The following is a 25,533-nucleotide window of genomic DNA, read 5'->3' on the forward strand; positions in this document are numbered from 1 at the left end:
GAGCATGGTAAAGCAGCACTGCTGTTTCTCCAGCATCAGCAGCATCCCTTTATTTTCCCCTGCATCTTTCACCTGTTTGCATGAAGGTGAAGGGCAGGGCAAAGTTTCCAAAATTGCTCAAAGTGTCATTTTCAAAAGCAGTACCTCATCAGCAAGTGTGTAATTGGGAAATCACCGAGCTTTGGAATTCTCAGATGGGAAAAATAGTGCCTAGGCCATCTTGAAAATGCTACCCGATATTTGCCTAGTTTTTATTCTGCTAATCCAATGCGTTCATTTAAACAGACCTCTCCATCAGACGAGGCAAGCAAGAAGCAGCTTTTAATGCCCCACCGCCCGTCAGTGGACCACTCGGACGAACCCTTTCAGAGGCAGAGGGCAGTGAGTGCTGTCAGCATCATCACCAGTGCCCTGGAAGGTAAGACTTGTCTTTAGTTCCCCAGCTCTAAGCCATATGCACGTTGGCTGGCAGGAGCAAGTCAGAAAAAAGATCATAATCTTGAACTCTTGTTGTTCTGCAAGAAGACATTATCGTTATTGCAACCCCTACAAGAGAGGTGAAACTGTAACTGAAGGCGTCTTCCCCATGCACTTGTAAAAATTCTAACAAAATGCTGGCCATATAATCATAAAGTCAGATCTGGTGACATTTTGTGCCTCCATGGCATTTAATTTACACAGAGCTAGCCAAGATGCAGGGTAGTGGAGCACCAGACTGTTTGGGTGACTGCAAACATTTATGTCTCATATCTCTGGATCTGATGCAAAGCCTGTCGTGTGCTGTCACCAGCTATGTGCAGATCTTCCAAGTTGTGGGGGAGGAAAGCCTCCTTGCAGAGTAGCTAGTGGGACACAACCGTGAAATTTAAGGATGCTCAAAGGACCCATTTGTCCATGCAAATATTTCTCAGCAATTTTTTTCTCTTGTTCATTAGGCTTCTCATTAGGTGTAGGAGGATTTTCCTTCCCTATCTTTCCATACACAGGAAGTTTGCATTTCCCTTTTACAAAAGTATTGATAACAAGACAACAACTCATAGCAAGACAATTTCTAGTCTTTTTACATGCAGCATGAAAGTTAGAATCATAGAATCATAGAATCATAGAATGGTTTGGGTTGGAAGGGACCTTAAAGATCATCTAGTTCCAACCCCCCTGTCATAGGCAGGGACACCTTCCACTAGACCAGGTTGCTCCAAGCCTCATCCAGCCTGGCCTTGAAGACATCCAGGGATGGGGCATCCACAACATCTCTGGGCAACCTGTTCCAGTGCCTCACCACCCTCTCCAGGAAGAATTTCTTCCTGATATCTAATCTAAACCTCCCTGTTTTCAATTTGTACCCGTTACCCCTTGTCCTGTCACTACAGGCTCTCAGCCCTCTGATCATCTTCGTGGCCCTCCTCTGGACGCGCTCCAAATGGTCAATATCCTTCTGAAGTTCCTTGTGTCTCCTACACAGTAAATTGAGATAAGATAGGAGGTAGCAGCTAAGAGTGTATTCAAATGTCTGTCAAGAATGCAGTGTGGAGCAAGGGAAATTCTGGATTCTCCTGCAGCCTTGTTCTCTGTGTTAATGATGAGTAGGAAGGCAGGGCAGGATGGATGGCCTTACCCCGGACATGCCTTACAGAAAGGGACTGGACCCTGGAGACAGCCAAGCGTGTAACCACAAAACCCTTCTTCCTCAGTTTTTTACCATCCCCTGTGGTTATATTCAACAGTATTGTGGCCAGAACATATATATATATATGTTTAAATAAATAAATTGTTGTATTCCTAGTAACTAAATAATCAGTTTATTCCAGTGTTACATGTAGTCTGCAAAGGTTTTACTTGTTTTCTGTGAGGTTTTTAGCTTTGTGATTGATTCGCTGCCTTGTAATGTGTTAAGAAAGCCTAAGATGCCTGAGCTGGACTTCTGCTTATTTATTTAATGATGCTTTCTATTATTTTTGATTACAGAAATAGAGACCATCAAGTCTAGGGTAACTCAGAGGATGTACGGTTTTAGCCTCATATTGAAGATAATTGTTTCAATCTTATCAAAGGTTTTCTAACTCCCAGACTTGATTAGTCATTGAAATTGAATACTTGTTAACAAGAGGAGTATCAAATCAGAATAAAATGTATCACAGGCTTTAACTATAATAATAGCTGTATGATTTGTGACGAACAGTGTGAAACAGCCAGACAAGAACTCCCTTCCCCTTTAGTTAATTGGTTTCTGCTCTTGGCTAGTCATCATCTGCCTGTTTTTCCCAGGCATTGCACTTCCAGGAGTTACCTGGAAAATTAGGTCCTTTAAGAATTGACTGCCCCGAAGTCTTTGTTACTTTGAGGTGGGTTTCCAAAAAAATGCACATTTAGGATTTTGCTTTACAATTGTTTGAGGTTCAGATGTTTCTCACATCATTTTAGGCACTTACCTGTAAACCCTCTCTTTGGAGGCTGGAAAGACATAGTTATTTCCCGGGAGCAATTTGGTTTCTCAGAGATCTTGGAGTAGTGTGGATGTTTGTTGCAAAAGCCGTGCATCATCCGACCTTTTGAAAGCTTGCTAGATGACACTGACTACTGCAGGTCTGTTGTCCAGTGAAGGAAAACACACAGAGAAAGCATCCTGGCTTGAGAGAGGAGGTTGTCAATAAACTGATTGCAGTAGCAGCCTTGGCTGAAGTTTTTCTGTTATCAGTGCAGGTTCTAGTTATATAGAATAAAACCATTATGCAGCATTCCATGCCCATAAAGGAACCAGAAAAGGAAAGAATTAGGCAATTCTGCTAATCACTGTCAGCCATTAACGGGCTCTTCTGGCTTTTCTCTTGTTATTATTTAACAGGAATTACACTTCTGAAGCTATTTCACTTCTTTTGAGCTCAAATAAAATGAGCATATAGAAGTTGTATTTTAAGTAATATTTTAAAACCACATTTTTAAAAGACACTGAAGCTTTGTCAGCTTTTTCAGACTTATGCACTCCCCTGATTTTGTATGTGGCCTTTCAGAAGAAAACAGATGCTCAGTGCCTTTTTGGACTGCACATCAAGAACATAAACCCTATTGATAACCAGTGATACTCTGGCTCTCAAGCCCTTAAATCAGCTCTAAATACTGGTTTTAGCTCTTTCATCTTTTAACCCCTTTTAAAAGTTATTACTTAAGATACTTCTAAAATGAGATCTGGGGATGAAAATAACCATTCCTATTTAAGTTAAATTAAGATAGTGTATTCTTATCCATTTGACTTTTCCAAAATGGAAAACAGAGTGAAAAACTGAGCCTATATATAATACTGGACTTTACCTCTATAGCGTGATTCTCCCTTTTTGCTTGCGACACTTTTAAAAGGTTATTACTTTCAGAAAAGGTCACTGCCTGCTCAGTGCAGGTCAACTGGCAAACACCCCAAAGTGCGTAATTTGCCAGCCTATTAGGACAGAAATAATTTTATCCTAAAAAAAAAATGTTTGGGGTAAATCAGGGGCCTTCCTCTATGTTATGAGTCATTTTAAGTGTTCCCTTGTCATATAACTCAGTGTGAATTGACTGTTACTTTACTGCCTGTGACTTAGAGCTTGAGGAATCACACCAGAAATGTCCTCCCTGCTGGAACCACTTTGCTGTTAAATTTCTCATTTGGGATTGCTGCCCGCTTTGGCTTTTGATCAAGAAATTTGTCAAGTTCGTGGTAATGGACCCATTTACTGACCTCACCATCACCCTTTGCATTGTGCTGAACACGCTCTTCATGGCCTTGGAGCATTATAAGATGACGAAGGAGTTTGACCACATGCTTTACATAGGCAATTTGGTAAGTGAACGTGAACTGCAAGTGCTACCTGAGGAGTGTATTTCCTGCTTTTTAGAGTCTTGGCTGACGCTTGGGAAGACCCCGTTTTGATATGTTGTCAGCATCACTTTACCTGTGACGTGTCAACCAAGTCCACGTAGTCACCTCTTTCTGGGGGTGAAGAGTGATGAACGAAGGGTCTATTTTTATTAAACTAACATATTCTAATGTTATTAGTAACCATTAAAGCCATGTTTCTGGGCTGTTCCCAGTAGGATTCTGGTTTGTAGAAGTTTAACAAAATGAGGTAAGAAAAAGGTTAATGAGGTTTATTTGGGATTTCTTTTGAAGCAATGATAAGGCATCAGTCCTTGGTGCCTAATAGTGAATTTAAGTTAAGAAAAACCTACATAAAAAAAACAAGGCAAGATCTTGGAGGGAAATAGAGTGGTGTTTGAGTGTATATAGATATATATGCAGAAAGGTGTCTCAGGGACATTTGCTGTATGTCCCTCTGTGTCCTGCTGTGCCTCCCTGCCTTGTCCAGCTGTGTGTGCTGGGTCCCATGCAAACCCCAGGGCAGAGGGGACATGGAGCAAAGCGTGGCTGATGCTTCAAGGGGAAACTCTTGATGTGCAAGCTGGAGCAGCCAGAGAGCTGCAAAGTAAGCAAAGACTGCACTTCTCTGAGGAAAAGCAGAGTGACAGATCTACAGCCAAGCTGCAGGGACAGCAGAAAAGCCTTTCCAGAGGCAATATGCACAATTTTTTAGCCCGGGGGACACTAAAATTCTGCAGTTACTATAAAACAGAAGCTTTTTCTTTAATTGTCTTTCTCTGTGTTTGTTTAAAAGCTACAGTGATTTACTGCTTTAGAATCTAAAGTTTAAAACTCTTTTAATTTTAGAATAGTCTGTATTGGAAAAGGCACATACTACTATGGCATGGTGAAATTGCCCCTAAAATCTAGCAGTAGAAGCAGAGATATCCTGTAGGGTACCATAAGTGAGTCTGGAGTTCCCTAGAACTGGATGTTGCTAAGTTTGAATTTGAGAGTCTCATAGCAGAGATAAAAAAGGTCGTTTATTTCTATAAAACCAAAGGCTGCAGTAAGTCAAAGTGGGATTCACCTTGCCTAATTTTAGGTATTTACAGCGTAGGAGTCTCTGTCAGAGGTGCCTTTGTCTCTCTTTAAAGTCAATGGAGAGTAATGGACAATTTTAAGTCACAGTTAATGTTAAAGACATTTACTTTTGGATAAGGTGAACTATGTCCTGGAGGCCAGTGACTGTAGTGACCGTTGTCTATAGTGGGAGTATGCAGAGACATTACAGATGTGATGTCTGCCTTTAGTGAGAAGCATCCTACGCTGGCAGGTTTAGGTGGGTAGTAGTAATAATGAGACTTTTTGTATCTGTCCTAGAATATGTGGTACATCAGGTATGTATTTTTTTCTTTACCCTGGTCCTTGTTATTCTTAGCTCTGGGCCTCCTTGGGCAGGTTGAGGTTCTTCTCCTAGGCTGTGGGACCAGTCTCCAGTTTTGCAGCACTTGTGTCTTGGCAAATGTCCCTCTGTTGTTGTGCTAAGCAGAAATTTGTGGCTCTCTCCTGGTGCTCTTACCCTCTGCAGAAAGCAGTAGAAAAGTGTAGCTTGGGAAGTCATCTCACAGGACTGCATCCAGCTCCACTTTGCAGCCAGCCTTCCTCATTGTTGCTCAACACTTTGTGGCCTTCTAAGATGAGTTTAAAAACTCCTTCAGCCCATTGTCCATCAGAACAGGTGGCAATACTGCTGTTTCCTCCTCTGTCACTGGGGATGATAGTAAATGTGTCTGTTCTTTGCTCTGCTTTCGGCAGATCAGCTTCTCCCTGTGCAGACCACAGGCAGCGAAACTTTAGCCCCCGGGCATCCCCCTTGCCAACACAGCTCCTGCAGACCTGCCAAGGCTGAGCAGGGCTGTTCCGGGCGCCAGCAAGGAAACTGAGTCAATGAACAAGGGGAGGAATTGCAAAGCGAATTTTTGCAAGATTTTGAAAAAAAAAAATCTCACTGTAATTTTCTTAGCACTGTCTAGAGCTATTTCTCCTCTTTGTGCCAAAGTGTAAGCAAAACAGCCTGCTAATATTTGCTGTAGCAGGCTGGTGGCATGGAGTTCCCCTTCCTTTCTGATCCCAGGATAGGTTGGTGAGAGGCCAGACCATCCTGGCTCCCCCTCACCAGATTTACTGAACCCCTGCATAACTGGATTGATTGTGAACGGAGCAGGTCAGAAGAAGGCAATTCCATTTTGTGGAGGATTTTGCAAAGTAATTTGTAATGAAAATTGATATTTTCTGCAATCCCCTGTGGAAGGGAAGGGAGTCCCAGCCCCGGGGCAGGCTGCCAGGTGACTGCATCCCCTAAGCCACAGGCTGCCACATCCCTCTTCTGCCCCCGTGCTGGCTGGCTGTCATCTTCCCATTGTGCCTAACACTCTTTGAGTGATTATACTAGCATTAAATGGGAGGAAATATTAAAAAGGACAGATCTTTGGCATTTTTTCCTCAAAACAAATGTTTCTGTGAGAAAGAAAGCGAAATATGGATTGACTTTCTCCAAGAGCGATTCTTCATCTACTGCCTCCCTCTCTGACTGTCTGTCTACTTCATGCAGCACCTGCTACCTTCAGACTCCTTTAGCTCAACACTTACAGGAATCAACATTTCCAAATGTGATCAGAAGACCTGAGAAGCACACGTACATCTTTACATGGTTCATCTGCCTACGCAGTGCTGCCGCTTAAAAATAGGTAGATAGAGCAAAATTCTCCCAAATTTCGTTTTCCTTTAGCAACAGAGATACCATTATGCCATATTAAATAGCTGAAATGATGGATAAAACTTTTCTTTTTTTTGTTTAAGACAAAGTCCTCCGAATCAGCAGTGGCATGTGTAGCATCAGTGGGATGTTAAGTTACTTGTTTTCTTTCCAGCCTTTATTGTACTGAGTATCCAGCCTCATGCACAAGCGCCGTCGCCGCGTACCAGGTGCTGGTGGTTTGACAACTGCCGTTTGAAATTCATAGCTGGTACATGTGCGCGATTCCTGATGCCTTTAGGAAGGCTCAGGCCTTTTGCTATCATACTGTGACATTTCCTTCTCAGAAGGCTATTGATTAAAATGATTCAGGCAAAGAAAGTGATCCTCCTGAGTCATTTCTCAGCAAGATGGTTGCATAATGCATGTAGCGTGGTATTGTGGGTTTTAAGGTAGTCCCCGGGATACAATTTCATGGAAATCCAGTTCTTGTCTTGTTCTCTGTCCTAAGGGAATTGGAGCATTCTGGTGGGAATCTTTGGTATCTCTGACCACCATGACTCAGAAATTGTTGGCTAGTTAGAAATATGTGACAGGTCATTTTATTGGGTTCTTGGTATGAGATGGTCATGGGATGACAGTAACAACTGTTGCAGTCCAAGGTATTATTTTCCTGATGAGAAAAAGAAGGTATTTTACATAAGGAATTGTATAAAATGGCCACTTGGAAGAATTCATTCCTGAAGCATAACAGAGCAAAGCCAAGCCTTCCTCAAATACAGTTTATGACAATTTATTTTTATTCCTTAATATTGTAATTATATAGTACTACCTTTTCCCTTCCACATCCTAATGGGTTTCTCATCTCTGTTGCTCAGAGCTGATTAGTTTTGCTGGGATAATGCTGCAAACACTCAGCTTATTGAAAGGAATCCATTTCTCCTTAACTGCATGCTACTGATATGTGATCTCTGGATTCCCTCTTCTTTTGGCCAACACAGTGCACTGATGTTGTTTGTTTCACAGAAAACCATGTGCTTTAATATATATGTACGATACAGAACTTTTCAGAAACATAAAGCTCTGTGCAGCTTGTACCAGGACCTGGAACGAAAATAAAACAGGATGTGAAGAACCTGATGCCCACATTTTGTCATTTTAAGTTGACTGTAGCCTTGTGTTGTGCATTTAAACTGTTACTTAGGGAGGACATACGAAAGGACAAGATCTGATTCTCTGAGATACTTTGCAGGAATGTGTTGAAACTAAATTTGCTGTCAGCAGCATTCCCTTCCCCTCTCCCTTGCCTCATAAGTAATATTTATATATTGTTTTAAAGAAAAATGTTCCAATTAGAAGTTCCACCATATGACATTTGAACTGGGTCATAAATAAGCAGAGTGTTCCCAGGATGCTGTGAAAAGAAAATTGCTGTGACTCTTTGTAAAAAAACACAACTACTCAAATTAGAGTTTCTAATCGCCTTCACTGTCAGCAATAACCTGAGAATGACTGGAGGCTTCTGTTGCCCTGGTATTGATAATAATAACAAAATAAATAGGGATAATACAGCAGGTACACTACAACCCAAATACCCCTTTAACACTCCCACTCCATTCATTTGGGTTTCTCCACTGAAATGAATAGATCTAACCTTTAGAAAAAGCACCTTTAGACTTTGCTTTTTACCACTGAGATTATTCAGCTGACGGAAGAAAATAGAAATGTGTGTTCCAATCCAGAGCTTGAACTCAGATGCCATTGTAAGTTTACAGCTGTATCAGATATTATTGTGAACAGACTAGACAAAGTTTTAATAGTGATAAAGAATCAGCCATGAAAAAGAAAGGATTTGCTGGTAAAATGCTTTTGGCTTTTCACTGTGTTCCCCTGTATCACTAGAAACTCTGCAAGCAAGGAGGTGTGCTTAAAAGGTTACTTTAACTTCATATTTCCTTTCTGCAGGTCTTCACTGGGATTTTCACAGCAGAAATGATCTTCAAAGTAATTGCCCTTGACCCCTACTACTATTTTCAACAGGGCTGGAATATTTTTGACAGCATAATTGTTATTCTAAGCCTGATGGAACTGGGTTTGTCCAGCATGGGAAACCTGTCTGTTTTACGCTCCTTTCGACTGGTAATGGTCTTACTCTGTTCTTTTTCCTCTTCTTTTGTTACCTATAAACTCTGACATCAGTGCAACATATTTTCTTACAAATGCATCTGCCAATAAAGACTTTAATTGCTGCAAACTGGTGAACAGTATGTGACACTAATTATAGGCTGCGGGATAAATGGAATTGTTCCAGATTTACATCAGAGTAAATGAAAACATAATTTGATTCCTTCTAGCTGTGCCAGGTACTTGTAGCACACTTAAAATGTTTGAGTTCCAATTTGTAATAAAAATCTGCCATTTTATACCTGTACACCTGTTAGCATAGTCAGCAGATAATTGATAGCCCAGGAAATGCAAGAGCCAGTAACTTGTTGTTTTAGAAGTTGTTATTCCAAATTATGTTGTAAACATGCCACCATTCTTTTAAATGCTGTCAAAAGAAAATGTCTTTGAATTTTTCACAGGGTGATTTTTTTTTTTTCTAGAACTGATCATCATAACATAGCATCTGTCTTTCACGGGAACTCCTTAGCTGTCAGCTCCTTTGTTATGCACGGGATAGTGGTATTCTATTAATGAGAGACTGTTGACATCTTGGAACAGAAAAGTGGTTTCCTTGCCAGCCTGACATTTGTGTTGCACTTCATGTACCAGGATGTCCATGCTAATCATTCTGGCCATGATATGGCTTTGCAACTTGGAAAGACCAGGAAAATAAGCCCTTATGGTTACATTTAGTAAAAGACGTTTTTATTACTACTTTTTTTTTTCTTTTTTCCCCTGAAATTCTCTGTGCTGCTCAAAAAATGTGAATTTTTCACCACTATTGTTAGGTCCTGAGAGTCTCCTGTCAGTTTTTGAGCAATCCCTCTTCAATAGGGCTGAAATTAAACCTTCAGTTGAAAACACAGCACAAGGGCTAGGAACCATTTACGTCCTTAAAATAGGCCTTAAGTGGAACGTGGGCTGTGCATAGACTGCGTGATCCTCAGCACAGAGGTGATTTTCACCCTGGGAGCTAACAGCTAATACCATCTGGCTGAGGCTTGCTCTGAACCACAGAGGAATTGCTTCTCTCTTTGTGGGATCCAGCACTAAAATCTTTCCCCTGGATGCTTGTTAAACTGTTTAATTTGAGGAGGAAAAGAAACGTAAAAGAAAATATTAAGACCTGAGATTTCCTCCTTCCATCCTCTCTCCACCATGACATCAGGGGAATGAGCCTCTAAAGGCACATCTATCTAACAAGGGAGCGTGTAGCTCTGGAAAACTTAATTCTCATCCAAGAAGCCCAACTGATATTTTATTAATAGATGTAGCGAGGTTAACAGGAAGTAGGGCTAAAATCACCTTGTACCGCACACACTGTGGCATTTAACGTCTTTCACGTTTTACTCACTTTAATAATTCATCGGTTGAAATGTCTGTTGCTTCTGTGAACTGACACTGTTTTTTATGTTTTGTTCACAGCTGCGAGTCTTCAAATTGGCAAAGTCCTGGCCGACCTTAAATACGCTCATTAAAATCATTGGTAATTCAGTGGGTGCCCTCGGTAACCTCACTCTTGTGCTGGCAATCATCGTCTTTATTTTTGCCGTGGTAGGAATGCAGCTTTTTGGGAAAAGCTACATGGACAATGTAAAGAAGATAAGCACGACCGGCAATTTGCCACGGTGGCACATGAATGATTTCTTCCACTCGTTCCTCATCATCTTCCGAATTTTGTGTGGGGAGTGGATTGAGACCATGTGGGACTGCATGGAAGTAGCTGGGCAGCCGCTGTGCCTTCTCGTCTTCTTGTTGGTCATGGTGATAGGAAACCTGGTGGTGAGTTCTCAAGATATTTTTTCTCCCTTTCCTGAAAGGTGTGTGCAAATGTACCACTTTTTATCCAGAAATCGAAAAATCTCACATTGCTCCATGACTTTAATTCGATGAACCAGGTTGTCACCTAGAGAAATTTGTTCATATACCAAACGCAGAATTGCTAACATTGCATTAGTAATTAGGAATGAAGGCTTTACTGGGTTTTGCAGAGGAACAGGTAATGTTTTACTGGAAGAAAGGCACATATTTCTTAAGCCATTCATGGGGCTGAAGGGATTCCAGTTCTCTCTTCTATACAGAGTGAATATCACTTCAATTGTCAGTGTATCAGGAGATATTTTTGTTTCCTTTCATCTTTGGTCCAGAACACGAACCTTAGAGCTAGCACAGTGTCTTTGAGTGGAGCATTGAATGTCTTAAGCTGCAGGTTGTGTTTATAGTAATGTCACTTGCTCACTTGCTTTTTTAATAGACTATCCCATAAGCGGGGCTTACATAAGGTCTGAACCTATTAAGACTGAATTGTATTTCCCTGTTGACATTTTATGGAGCGCTTTGCCGACATGCAGTCATTGTGGGAATGTTTTGCCTGTTCAGCTTACAGAGCATCTTTGACATTGTGGCTCTAATGGGTTTACTGTTTATGTAGTGAGCTGTTTAATAGTAGATGCTGCTGTAAAAAATGTTGGGGTTTTGCTGCTGAATGCTTTTAGTAGTTGCTTGGGTTTTTGGTGCCCAATCTTTTGGTTCTCAGTGCTGGGATAGAAAAGTTCTTGAAAGAGCTCGAAATAAAAACAGAGTGCTTTTTTTTTGTTCACATTAATTTAGATTTTTAACTATTAGTTTTCTACTGAAAATGTTGATGGCAAGAGCAAATCGTATTTTATAGTGGGATTTTTTTTAATAGAAATCAAAATATTAAACTGTGATTACTCAGAAAGTGGCAGATTACTTACGGTGTTTTCCTAACTTTCTGTTTCTTGGAACTAAATGTGATTAGAGCGGTTGGGGTAAATTACTACTTTCTGCATATCTTGTTGGGGAGTTTAGCTTGAGATCCAAAATTTAATCTCCCCTTGCCATTAAGCAATAGATTGTGTATGTGATAATGAAACCTGAAAATAATATGTGGTAAATGCTAGGGAAAATGTTAACATTTTAAATATTCATGGATTATAGAAAGATGTGAATTTGCAACATCTGATACCCTTAGATGGTAACACTTAGCAGTGTGCATAAATTCTGTTAAATATAATATCTGATTCAGCAGAGATTAAACTAATATTATCTACATATATTTAACCTTCAGTGATCAAAAAAGACTGTTGCGGATGTAAAAACAGATATTGAAAACCTCTCAGCCTCAATAAGCTGATGTTACTGGTCAGCTGAAAGCAAAAAATACTTTATCCTCTTCAGACAACAGTTCTGTAAGCATACAGCAATGACTGGTAAATAGGAATGATTATTGTCTGTAGATCCCACAAAAAAAACCAAAGAGGAAATGACTCACAGGTGTGAAAAGAACAACAAATTCTGAATTATGAGGCTCATCCAGTATCAACTGCATTACATGGAGATTCCTTGATGCTGATTATCAGGTACAGAGAGGTTATCTTATTCCTCTGGCATCAGCAAAATTCTTGCTTTCTTCAGTGAGAGGGGATTGAATTCACAAACTCACTCATTTGCTGAACATCATCAGTCACAAAGGTTCTGGTAGCTGAAAAGCACCATAAACCCTTTAAAATAAGAAGGCCCAAGCACTAAATCTTTTACCTGTAACTGAGTCACAATCTGAGCTCGCAGAGTTTCTCTTTTAACTTGCAGAGATACTTGTTCCTCCTCTGCATTTCAAGCGTCAGTTCTGATAAGAAAAATATTATCCTGAGGTTGTATCCCATTTGGACTCTGGAGGCTTTCTTAGCCTCTGAAGGCACAGAGGAAATCCTGTATCCTTTTTCCCTATGAGGCAAACTTGCATGCTTACCTACATCAAATACTTTTATCTGCCACATAAGCCAGTAGTTATGGTAGTGTCTAGGGTCACGGTCCCAGCCCATGCGTTACAGAATAGACCTGCTGCAAAGTAATGCTGCAGACTGGTGATGGAAGAGTTACAACCGCTGCGCTTCTGTGATGTGTTCGGTGATTCGGGTTGCGGGTCTTCCTGAGCCTCACTAACATAAATTTAAAGGAATGGTGGAAGAAAAGCAAGGGAAGTCAGTAAGTGCCCTGGGCAACTTCATCTTATAGAGCAGTTCAGCTGTTGGAAGGGAATTTAGCAGATCTTAAATCTTTGGTCTGTATTCACATATCCTGAAAACGTCTCAGATCAGTGCAGTGCCGCATGAAACTATGTTTACAAGTGGTCAGCTGATATTTGAGTCATCTTCCAATAACTAAACTTTACAACACAGTTGGAAATCTATGTGCTGTGTAACTGCCTTTTGCACAATAAGACTGTGCTGCTGTTGTCAGACGGCATTTTTAGAGTCATTGAAGCTGCTTTGGAAGGTGAAGTCAAACCAGACAGACAATAGTTTCTCCCTCATTTCTAAGAAAGAGGTTCTGAAATTGCTAACAGAATAATTATGTTTACTGTTAAGTTTTATAAAGGGCTTAACTTATTTCCTACGCGTGTTTATGTTACTGAGGTTAATAAAGAAAATCACCGAGACAGGAATTATCAAGAAGATGTAGGAGAATTTGGGTAGCCAGGCAGTTTCGGTGCCCCCTACTCTGGCAGGCCAGCAGTGCAAAGTCAAGTGTGACACCAGCCACTTCTCAGGGGATAATTGCATGTAATGGGCACTAACACTGTGCATGAATAAAACTGACACTTTAGTCACAGTCAGAACAACCTTCCAACCCCATTGTGTGTGCATGACGTACGCTGGCCAAGCCACTCTTTTATTCTTCTGCCAGCCACCCAGATGAAGCCTGTTTTATACCAGCTGCTCCTGAAATGCCACCCAAGTGAAGGGCAACTCAATGCAGGACAGAAATGCACTCACTGTCTTTGCTCATGCTCCTATTCAGCTCTGTATCAGCATCAGTTATTGTTAACCCAAGCTAACAGTCACAGTGCATTAACTCGCCCTCAGGGCTGAGTTTCTGGACTGCCATTGTCTCACCTCTACCTGATTTACGTTCATCCCTTAGTACCTCCACAGCACATCTACCATCATTCCCGAATCCACCACAAGTTGGTAATTCACCGCTGCATTTCCATGGTGGTTTTTGGCTTTCAGGAGTCACAAGGAAGCCAAGATGTAGAGTCTGTAACCAGGGAAGTGACATCATCAGAATTTTCCAGACAGGTGAAATTTAAGGCTGGAAGTGCTCTTTTAGGGTCAGTCCTATGCATCTTTTAGTTCACTGCCCCTGAAAATGCTATTCACTCAGAAAAAATATTAATGACATTTTCTGAGAACATAAAGGTAGTATGCAACACCAATTTTGAGGGTATGAGGCTATCCCGTAGGAAAAATTGCAGAACCATTATCATTGAATTAAGGCGTGATGCATGGAATTATGAAATACAAAGTGTAAGGTCATGCACTCAGCCCTATTTAAGAATTTATGTTACAATCAAGTAGCTTACCAACAGATAATGTTTGAGAGTATAATAAAAGTATACGTATCAGTCACTGTGGACATCTACATCTGAGATAATTGCATGGAGATGCTTTTGTAGTCAGATATGGTTAATGGAGTCTGTGAAGTCATAAAATATCTTAGCCCAAAAGACATCTAAAATACATCAGATTAAATAGACCCTAAAAGTACGTATTTCAGTCCCTGAAGTCTTGGGAGGCAAACTCAGACGTAGATATCCACATGTACATATCACTCTGGCTTGCAGAGGCAGTACAATGTACCAATACATTGAACCTGTTAAAAGTTAATGAGCTTCTAATACATGTCAGGAAAGGTAATTACAGAGGAGTAAGGAGAATATCAATGCTGTTGCACAGCGATCTGCAATACTGGATATGCAATACACCCCATTAATGGCTGATACTCCAGAAAGATGAAGTAGTACTGGAAAAAGCACAGTATGGGAATATTAAGTTCATGAGGAGAATGCAGAGCTAGGCAAGGGAGGAGAACAGTTTAAGTGACAGGACGCTGCTCATCCCAAACAAGAGTATGAAACCCTGTCGGTACCTTTAGGCTAGGATTGGAGAGGAGGCTTCTGACTGACAACACAGTGAGATTGTTTAGGAGGACTATCCAGCAAGACTGATGAGCCCCAAACCAGCAGTGTGTGAGATGGACCTTGATCCGTTTGTGAAGCAAACCACCCATGTTAGCAGGGGGTTTGATTTGGTGACCCAAGAGGACCTTCTAGTCCTGTCTTCCTACGGTAATTGAAATGACAGCAGAGCGGTGAAAACTTTTCTCTGAAAAAGTCAGATATACCTGGAGCCTGTCTTCCTATTCTGCTTCCACATCTCAGGAATCCTTAATGGGTATTTTTTACTGGTTTAACCCAGCCCATGAGCATGACACACAGAAATCTGAAAATGTCACTTTCTTGGAAAGAAGGCGGTTGTCCCTCCCTAAAAGTCAAGGTAGGACAGTCCTGCAAAGAGGTGTTCTGGGAATTACTTCTAAAGTACCATCAGGTTAAAATCTCTGGATTTTCAAGCTGGAGTTGTCCCTCCCTACAAGTCAGGGTAGGACATTTCTGCAAAGAGGTGTTCTGGGAAGTACTTCTAAAGCACCATCAGATTAAAATCTCTGGATTTTCAAGCTGGTCAGAGCCCAAAAAAAAATACCTAATTAGGCTTCATTTGCCACCATTTTGATCTTTAACAGCCAAAGTCTGTTTATAAAATGCCATATTACCAGAGCTATTCTGACAGAGACATGTCTCTGCAGCAGGGCAAGAGAGAAAGAAATCAAGTTACAGGGAATGTGAACAATGCTTAACTTCTAGGTAATTCCACTTCGTCATGTCCCTCCACAACAGTCTCTCTTCCTGCCACTTCAAAGGTTGTGCTGAGCACCACAAATGCAGATGGATGGAAATAAATATCCTAGGAAGAGGAGAAGGGGGAGAGGGATAAAGAGTTATTTAACATGGATCTTGGCCTGTCAGATGTGCAAGCAAAAATTTTGGGATGGGGAGGATTGTTGAGTGGGGAAGAGAAATGGCTACAGGAATATGTGAAGCTTAGAAATTCACACCCATTTCCTATCCTGAATCACTTTCCACAGGTGACAGACCCTAAGATACATAAGGAGTCATTGGATGCCATGTGGCTCTCTAACACTTTGCAGCTGTGGCTGTAACCCTGCGTTTAGGCAAAGTCACATTCTACGTGTGCCTGCAAATTTGTGTCTATCCCGATCAACTGATTTGTTTCCCACCTGCTTTTTTAACATTAAGAACAAAGTAAAGGCAAGGGATAGAAGTGTAATTCTGATTAGTTTTTCTTTGTTTTTACTTTGCTTGCTCATGTTGCCTTTAATTTGGTGTTTGCAGTCAAGAAAACAGAACAAAAAACTCACAAGAGGAAGCTGTGATGTATAGTCTATAAACATGTAAGATGGGGCTGATACTTGCATTGTATGGTCTTTGACATGGAGGCTTTATTTCTATATAAAACCATTTCCTAGAGCTAATCACTGGGTGTTACTACATGAGCACCACAATCTCTAATCGAGGAACATAAGGGGGAGCGTATGTGGTCACCTGTGTAGGAGAACTGGTAGCTTACCCTGTGGGAATCCATCAGCTAGCCAACTGTAGGGATATACCGGGAGTTTCACATGCAAGGGACTACTCCAGCTGGAAGTCTGTCGTCAATGCAGGATATGAAGAAGTTTAATAATATGGAGCAAGATGATCCTTTGCATTTGTCCTCAGTGCCAGAAAATGTTCCTGGCCACATTTAATTTATTAGTGAAGAAGTAGCCATAAAGTCCTGTCTCACCCAATACTGCTACATCTCCATCACTGCACATTTCTCAGCAGATCACAACCAGGCTTGAAAGTGGTTTATGGTAGTGTCAGATTTTCTCTTTGTTTAAATGAAACGGATGTAGAGAACTATCACTGTCTCTTGTGGTAAAATCACAAGTAATAGCAAAATAGCTATGCATCTAAAAGGCCTAGGTAAAAGTGGATTACAATTTTACATTTCAAGAGCTCAGACAGCCAAAGCATATTATGATGGTCAAAGGAGGTCTTCAGATGAGACTTGTATTTCCACCTGACATGATGGCGCTGTCACTGAGGGAAGCCACATCAAGACTCTGATGCTTTTAAAAGACATGAAGCATTACATCAGGGAGTTTGAAGACCATGAAACTTTTTTAAGGGTGATTAAGGGTTGCTTTACCCCAAAGGAGTGAGGCCTCATTTGTTAAGATTTCCTGTGCCAATAAACGAATGTAAATGGAACACTGATGACATATGATAGCACTTTTCCAGCTATCTCCTTATTTTCTTTTCAAATAATGTACAAATCTAGAACTATCAAAGCCCCATTTTCATGGTTTTTACTGTCTATCCCTAGAGAAATGTACAACTCGAGTTGCAGTGAGACTTGCTGTCCTGAATCAAGTAATTATTTTTGCATTTAATGGCAAACATATTCTTTTTCATGGGGCCACTGAAAACATCCGCTCTGTGAATAAAGGTTAATCTCCTTTGAGGGAAATGTAGGCTTTGTACTGCATCTGATGATTAATATAAATGAACTGGAATTTTAAAATATTGTGTGCCTTCTAATTGCAAATACTAGGTTAGATCTGCTTGCTGAAAATTAAAGCAGTGTTGGGGAGGAGGTATTACAAGCCCAAGTTACATTTTAGGTTTTAGTTTTTTAATTTTCAAACCACACTGGAGTTCTACCTCTACCACCACGCAGGTACTCTCCTTGAGGCCCACTGGTTCCACTTCTTGCACAATTAAAGGAAGAGGGGATAAGGTGCAACTGTGTAAAGCTGGGGAAGAACAGTGTTTTGCAGGGAAATGTGCAGCCACAGGAGATTTAAAGAGAAGTTCAAGTTGTCCCAAGTCTTGCATGATCGCTGCCTTCCCTCTGCTCTCTCTGCACCCCCATATTCGTGTCCTGGATGACATTGTTCACCTTATCTGCTCTTTCAGAAGCTCACAACATTCTGGAAATGTGAATTTGTGTTGTGGTTACATCAGCTGAGAAGGCCACTAGACAAACAGGCAAGAATAGGGATGTCAGTAACAGTCATCGTCAGGACACACAAAATCTGCAGAACAGCGAGCGGAGTGTGTGTGGGGCACTGGGGAGGAGAAGGACTCATCAGAAAGCTTCAGGATCCATAATAAGAGCTGGAGGAATACTGGAGATGGGGGCTGGGGAGTTAGAGGGTCCAGAAGAAGCCCAAGGGATCATTAGTGAGAAGTGGAAGTGCCATTTGAGCCTGTCTCGTCAATTTGGACACTTACATAAGGGAGGCGAATTTTCTTTGAGTCACGTGCAGCTTTGCAGAAGAGCAGTCCAGAATACATGAATAAGCACATTTGGGGACACAAGAGAAATAGAGTCAAAACAACTGTCAGCATGTTACCGTCTTTTTTGCTTCCACTGATGTATGCTTACGGCTGGCCGCAGGTACATTTACTACGATACTGGAGAATTCAAACCTTAGAGGAGAGTAGATAAAACCCAGCACATTTCCCAGCTTTTCCATTCATATTTTTCATGCCCACTAGCTGCATAGTCCAAGAGTCCCAAAGCAATTTTTGCTATTTGTATTCCTGATTATCCATCCTTGCTTGAGCAGTGTCTGGGAAGCAGAGCACTCAGTTAGCTGATGCTTTTTGAGCAAACATCTGGCTATATCTACTTAAGTATTAAACATCCCCAAGAGTAATGAAAAGTCTACCAGAAACAGATAGCATTGTGTAATGAAACAAAAAGATAATTCCTGACACCAACCATCAATCAGTGCAGTTGCCTCTGATGACTCCTAGCAGAGATGGAAAGCTTGCATCCTCGTGTGGGTTACTTTAAATCAAACTTTTTGCCTAAGAGTCTGGGCTTTAAAAATTGTGTGATTTATCAGTGCTCACATAAATAACTATCTTTATTTTATTGAGTAGATATATCCCACCCCCATGTGTAATATCAGACGCTGGTGTTAAAAGTCTGGGGAAATTAACCTCAGGATATTAATGATGGGCCATCAAAGACTGCTAGGTTTCAAAAATGTCATTGTATAGTGGTTTAAGTAGAGTCAATGCAAAGCTGGAAGTTATGGGGCTGCTTTGCCCAAGAGATGTGAGGAAATGCACCTGAGAAGAGATGGGAGGAGAAATTTCTTTCAAAACGTACTCCGAAAAAGTAATTTGCTTCCTTCTGTCACTCCAGATTTATAAATTTCTGTATCCTGCCACAATCTCAGTTGTTTCTTCTGAAGAGTTGAATTTTAGTATTTGGTGACTAAATCCAAGCATGCATCTTTTATTAGGGGACAGTGCACATTAGTTCACCCAACCTGCCCCTTGTAAATCATCCTATGTCTTTTGTTTTAATTGTGTTTCCAAGTCAGAGATATTTCTCTCAAATTATTGCTGAAGCATTGACTCCATTATATAAACTGCTGACAAGATGAAATATTTTTAATAGGTTCCACCATGTATATTTGTATTATATATATATTTTATTTGTGAAGAGGATACTAATGGATTGTTTGTTGAGATTTGGTTATAGTAGGGAGATTGAAAAGGAACTGAGCTTTCAAAATAAAAAACCAGCAGCCCTCTTATTATAGTAGGCATCCGCAGGGTACAATACTGCCCATTTTTTGTACTACATCTGTCCTTGGTCAGTATTGTAAGTAGTGTTTTATCTGTGGTTAAGTTCTTTTTAATGACTGGGTAGTTATTAAAAATCTAGAAGACACTGAGTCAAATTTAATTGAACAAGGGTGTGCAAAGGTAGATACAACTAAATGTTTCTCTTTTTATTAATGTCACTGTGCAAGTTGCCTGGATGTCATTGAAAGGATAATGGCAACAAAATTCTTCCTAGTGTGTGTTGAGAGAAGGGCAAGGTTTTAATATAAAAATAGACTAGGTGGTATAAATTTATTATGTTCTTCATAACTCCTAAACATACTTTTGTTTTTAAAAAAAATCAGTTAAATATATTATTTTTCCCCACAAAAACTAAGCAGGGAGCAGTTAATTCTAACAGTTGCCTCCAGAAATAGCTTGTTAAAAGGGATATGTGAAACAATCAGCTAGTCGTGACAGCCTTAAAATTCTTCGGAGGTGTATGATATTTGAAAGAGACTGGAATTTTTTTTTTTTTAACACGTGCGGTGCATATTCATATCTGCATTTCTGCACCTAGCATGCACGTGCCAACATGGTCTCTTGCTTCCCAAGGAAATATGCTGAAGAATACATGTGGAAACTAAATGTGGTGCACAGGATTAGATACCAATTTTCTGCCTTTTTGAGTCTTATTGAAAGGTAGGAAGTTTCTGCAGTCAGACAGGTCCTGCCTTTGGTCTCCTGCTATCATACAATACTTCTCCTGTTCCCAAAAGTTAGCTTAGCTGGCTCTTACTCTATTAAAAAAAAACACTGGCTCATATTTGCTGGGGAGAATCTCCAACAGATAACGGATCTACTCCATTGATTTTGTATTACTATGAATGGTGCAGAGGAAAGGGGAATCAGACATGGGTTTTGCCTTGAAAAAAGGCAAAAGCTAATATTAATTATTGTTTTACTCTGAATTAATTTTCTAGACTCTGGGCCTACCCTCATATTGATTTTACTTTGCTGTGGCATATTCGGTGCAGGGAAGTCGTTCCTTACTGTAGGCATTATCACTGGTTTTCTTTCCCTGTTATTCTGTTTCCAGGGGGTTTTTTATCCTTTCAGTTCTCTGCGCCTTACCTTTCCCAGATGTCTTCTACCATGTGTGAATGGGAATTACTTCTTTTTCTTGATCTCCAGTCCTGACTGCCCAAGCGACATGATGGCCTATAGATGACTGAGTGCAAAACAGTCCAGTCTCTGGTCATTGCTGGGTGTCCCCCTCTCAGGGGAGGTACAGGGTCTGAATTTTAAAGGGATGACTCCAAGGACGTGCCTTGACCAGGCAGTGTCCTCAGTGTGACTCCAGCCATGAGGGGTCAAGACTGGTAGCATCTATGGGGAAAAACCACAGAGCTTAAACTTCCAAAATTAGGGATTTTTTCTTGTGTCTAGTAACTGTGTAATAATTGGTAGAGCATCTGATGAGGTGGTGTTTGCATATGAGTACTGAAAATACTCCAGGGATAATGCAGGTGTTTCTCACCTGTCATCACTCCTTGCTGGGAGCAGCATTAGCAAAGAATCTCAAGTGTGCATGGTCAGTCCAAACCTGTGCAGTCTGTCTTGCTCTCTAGTTGTCTGACATCCTCATCCTATGACAGCTAAACACTTTTGTTGACTTAGCACAAAGGTAACTGTGTTTGGGTTTGTAATCAATAAACTTTCCGTAGTTTCCCTAATGCTTCTGAGGTATGTTGAGACTTTAACATCACAGACACATCTGTCTTGCTGGGAGAGGTTTGCAACTGGACTTGTCTGATAGCACATTTTTTCTGTCTAGACAGTGGTTTAAGTCCACAGCAGCTCTGATGGAGCTCTTGCTATGCTGGTGAATTAGCATTGCTTTGATATCTGGTGAAAAACCTGAAGGAATATGTTTGATTTTATGCTCTTTTTAGTAGAGGAAAGAATTTATCTGCCTCCACTCACCATCCCGCCCTCCTCTCTCACATAGGACTTGGAGACTAAGATTTTCAGATCAGGAAGCACTTGGTTTCCAGAGGCTCATCTTCTTCTAAGGGACTTAGTTTCAAAAACACTGAAATTTAAAAATAATAATTAAAAAAAAAGCACAAAACCCCCACCACCAAAACCAAAAAACTAAATTCAGTTCAATAGCTCTTGACCAGCACTTGGAGCAGTATGGCTTGTATGCATGTTTATACCCAGGTAGGTGGATAACAAATGAAAAAGACTTGGCAACCTGAGGTATCCACCATGTTGTGGTAAGAAGCATCTTGGGTTGCCTCAGGTCTGCGTTTCAGATTGACAAGGACATAGGTCCCCTCTCTTCACCTGCTTCTGGGACACTGCAGAGGCTGGGGGTGAGGAGAGGCAAAGGCTAGCGGCTGGTCGTTGTGCTACATGAGCTGGGGAAGAGTCAGTCTCCCCTCCCAGTTCAGTCTCCCTCTCTGAAGAGGCATTGGAACAGGTTGCCCAGAGAAGCTGTGGATGCCCCATCCCTGGAAGTGTTCAAGGCCAGGCTGGATGAGGCTTTAAGCAACCTGGTCTAGTGGAAGGTGTCCCTGCCCATGGCAGGGGAGTTGGAACTAGATGATCTTTAAGGTCCCTTCCAGCCTAAACCGCTTTATGATTCTATTTCCATTGTGTGGTCCAGCATGTCAGACTGGCAGCAAGAGAAATGTTGATGCGGTGCCTTTTGCATGTCTCAAAACGATGTACCCATGTCAGGTCTGACATACCCCGGTGCTAGTCCAGCTTTATGGCTTCACTGAAAACAGGGAGGGAAGAATGGCAACTTAAAATGACCTCAAAAACTTATGTGACACAAAGGTGCTGTGAAGTGTGATTAATGGTCTTAATCTACACTCAAAGAGATTTACTCCTGTGTAAAGTGGCGAGAACAGCACTGAGGAATCTGACCCATTAATTATACATACCCCCTTAAACTCTGAAGCGAGAAACAGGGTGACCATTCCCCCCACTCATGCACACACCATCAAACATGGGCAAGCATAGCTGCCTTCCTGCATCACTTCTCTGCCTCGTGCTGCTTAAAGACAAGTGGTTACACAAGGACCACTGAAACTGCAGGAAAACATAATGTCAATACCCAAAGTGGAGAACGGTCATCAAAACTCCTAGACCTACGGTAAATACCACAAAAACACTAATGGGATGGGGGGACAATCATCTCACCCAGTTTCCAGAGCCTACTGTGCAGATAGTTACAGCTCTATCAGCCACCCTACCTATTCATCACAGTCAGTGGAGAGAAAAGGCACTTTTGCTCATTCATCATCTCACCTGGTGCAGGCATCACTTTTAGGATGGGACACAGAATCACAGAATGCTAAGGGCTGGAAGGGACTTTTGGAGTTCATCTAGTCCAACCCCTCTGCCAATGCAGGGTCACTTAGAGGAGGTTGGACAGGAAGGCACCCAGACAGATTTTGAGTATCTCCAGAGAAGGAGACTCCACAACCTCTCTGGACAGCCTGATCCCATCCTCTGGCATCTTCAAGGTAAAGAAGTTCTTCCTCATGTTGAGATGGAATTTCCAGCATTCCAGTTTGTGCTCGTTGCCCCTTGTCCTGTCACTGGGCACCACTGAAAAGAGTCTGGGCCATCCCCTTGACACCCACCCTTTAGATATTTGTAAGCATTGATGAGATCCCCTCTCAGTCTTCCCTTCTCCAGGCTAAACAGACCCATCTCTCTCCACTTTTCCTCATAAGAGCGGTGCTCCATTCCCTTGATCACCCTTGTAGCCCTCTGTTGGACTCTCTCCAGTAGTTCCCTGTCCTTCTTGAACTGGAGCCCAGAACTGGACCCAGCACTCCAGATGTGGCCTCACTAGGGCAGAGTACAGAGGGAGGATAACCTCCCTCAACCTGCTGGTTGCTGGGCTCAAGCTCCTCTGACCATATGGATCGGACCTAGGCTGTCTATAAAGGCAGCCCTAGATGCTTTCAACTCCCCTGATGGGAGTGTGAGTGCCAGCCGTGCCCAAGGCTGCGCTGTTCGACCATGCTGTCTGTGGGGACTGTTCTGCACAAGCAGAGGAAGTGCACATAGCTGCTGTGAGGCTAGGGGAAAAAGTCAGGCCTTGTTCTCTCTTTTCTTAGGAAAATGGAAATCATTCCCATGAAATCACTGAAGTTATAGCCACTTTTGCATTTGCATATGAGAGAATTATTTCTACCATATTACTACCATTTTTTCTTTCCTGTGGAGAACATCTACTCTCATTACCATTGTAAAGTAATTTAGGGATCTTATGTGGGTACTAAGCTGAATTTGGTACATTGTTTTTATTAAACTTCATATTCTTATATTTAAACAGACAAACCCGTTATTTTAACAAATAGATTAACATGGTGTTGATTAAAAAATTTCTTGTTGCAACAAACTGGTGCTATAACGCTCCACATCTACAACTGCTAGCCTGCCTTGTAGTATCACAGTCCACTTGGGAAGTTTCATGGCTCCAAGGCAGGGAATCTATATTCCCATTTACATGAGTTTTCCTACTGATCTTGGGCAAAAAACATGGAGGAGATCAGTTCTGCTCCAACCTGTATTCTCTTCCACCTGTCCCTGGGCACAAGGACTTCATGCCATATTTGTGATATCGTGATCATTTTGACAGTGACAAACTGAGATATCACGAGAATGGGATTATGAGATTGAATACAGGATAAAGAGAAACTGTGCTGAGAGGATATAAGCCTCTTATCCAAGCACAAATAGCTGAAATAATAGAAAAGGGAATATAGAAAATATCTGATCATGTAAATTGCTTTTTGCAGGAGTAGTCTCTCTTGGTAAACTTTGCCATGGGATGAAAATGTACAAAGGATTGTAAAATACAATTCCAAGGAACAAAATAATCCTCCAGTAGCAAATAGATGGACTAGATGACCTGTTCCTGCAAGTCTCTGCCTTTAACTTAGATCTCACATTTCCTTCATGCAGTGGAAGCCCCTTTATGAGCAGTTTTTCTTTGCAACTTCATGTATTTTCCTACAGTAAACAAAATAAAATAATTGGTCCATACTGTACTAGGGTTGCTAGAAGTCATCAACGTCTCCAAAGAGAAAACTGCATCTTTGCCATCTGTGCTAGTCAAAGAGCAGTGCAGATGTCCACTGATATCAGAGAACAGGAAGAAAATCAGTTTCCTCCACTAGTCAGAGAGCGTCTGAAGAGCTTCTCACTGGCCTGTGTCTAACAGGCACTACCAGAGAAGTGGGTGTCAATAGTTTGAGGTGTATGGGTCCTGTTTTAGACACAGAAAAAGTATTAGATGAGTAGGTGATGATCCTGGCAGGTACCTCACCATGTTGTGTTGTCAGGGTTTCTCTACGCAGCTCAGTGACAATGTGATGCCACAGGGTTACAGTTTGTTTTAACAGCTTGCTTTTTTGCATGACAGAATTCCCTGATGGGGCATGTTTTCTTCTCTGGACCCTGTTGTTATAGAAAAACCTGCTTAGCTGGCTCCTAGGGAATTCCTCTTCTACAGGGAAGCGCCCTCAGGTGATGTAGGTCCCTCATAGGTGCCCTCAATGCCCTTCCTACCCTCCATCTCCTGCAGATGAGAGGCCAGTACGCCTCTGCAGTTGTTTAAGGATTCTGTGGGTTTGCAGGCAAACAAGTGCTCACAAGAGCAGCTCCTGAACCACTCTGCTTTACGAACTTCCCCTTCTCAAGAGTGGTCCCATCTTGGATTACAGCCTACTAGGATTTGTCCTGTGTGGTCTGGGCAGATGAGAATGTCTGGCCTCAGTTGCTGTTCCTTGTGACAGTCCATTTAAACTTCATGCACAGGAAAGGGTCAGGGTTTTGAAAACTCATTTGTTTTGCTGGCAGTGTGTGGTCAGGACAGATCCCACTACAGGAGAAGCTGTGTGGGTGAGGTCATATGAGATCCTCTGCAATCAAACAAGATAAGTAGCTGAGGACCTGGCTTTGGAGATGACTTAACCCTGCCATTGAACTCATGCAGGTGCCACACCATTCTTGCTCCTGGCTAAATGAAATACAGAATTATTTTCAGTCTGCTAAAAATGGCCTTAGACGTTCCCCTGGGTTTTCAGCCTATTTTCAGTTCAGTGCTGAGCAAGGTGCCAAATGCCCTCCATCTGGGTGACACCAGTGAGGGTGCAGGGCAGCAAATGCATTGCTGAATCAATTCAC

The 25,533-nt window shown here is 41.5% G+C and overlaps 1 protein-coding gene across 1 annotated transcript in view; it reads left to right on the forward strand.

Annotated features, from left to right (window-relative positions):
- Positions 1-25,533, forward strand: part of LOC104510348 (sodium channel protein type 5 subunit alpha-like) — a gene marked incomplete at its 5' end in the record, with an annotated part of 128,857 nt that overhangs the window by 30,020 nt on the left and 73,304 nt on the right. The window contains 4 exons of the mRNA XM_010152567.1: positions 286-418; positions 3,576-3,814; positions 8,556-8,729; positions 10,182-10,538. Coding sequence (XP_010150869.1) covers positions 286-418; positions 3,576-3,814; positions 8,556-8,729; positions 10,182-10,538 — 903 coding nt within the window. The remainder of the gene's footprint in view (positions 1-285; positions 419-3,575; positions 3,815-8,555; positions 8,730-10,181; positions 10,539-25,533) is intronic.

This window comes from Eurypyga helias, unplaced genomic scaffold, assembly GCF_000690775.1.
Source record: "Eurypyga helias isolate BGI_N326 unplaced genomic scaffold, ASM69077v1 scaffold1665, whole genome shotgun sequence".
Lineage (NCBI taxonomy): Eukaryota > Metazoa > Chordata > Aves > Eurypygiformes > Eurypygidae > Eurypyga > Eurypyga helias.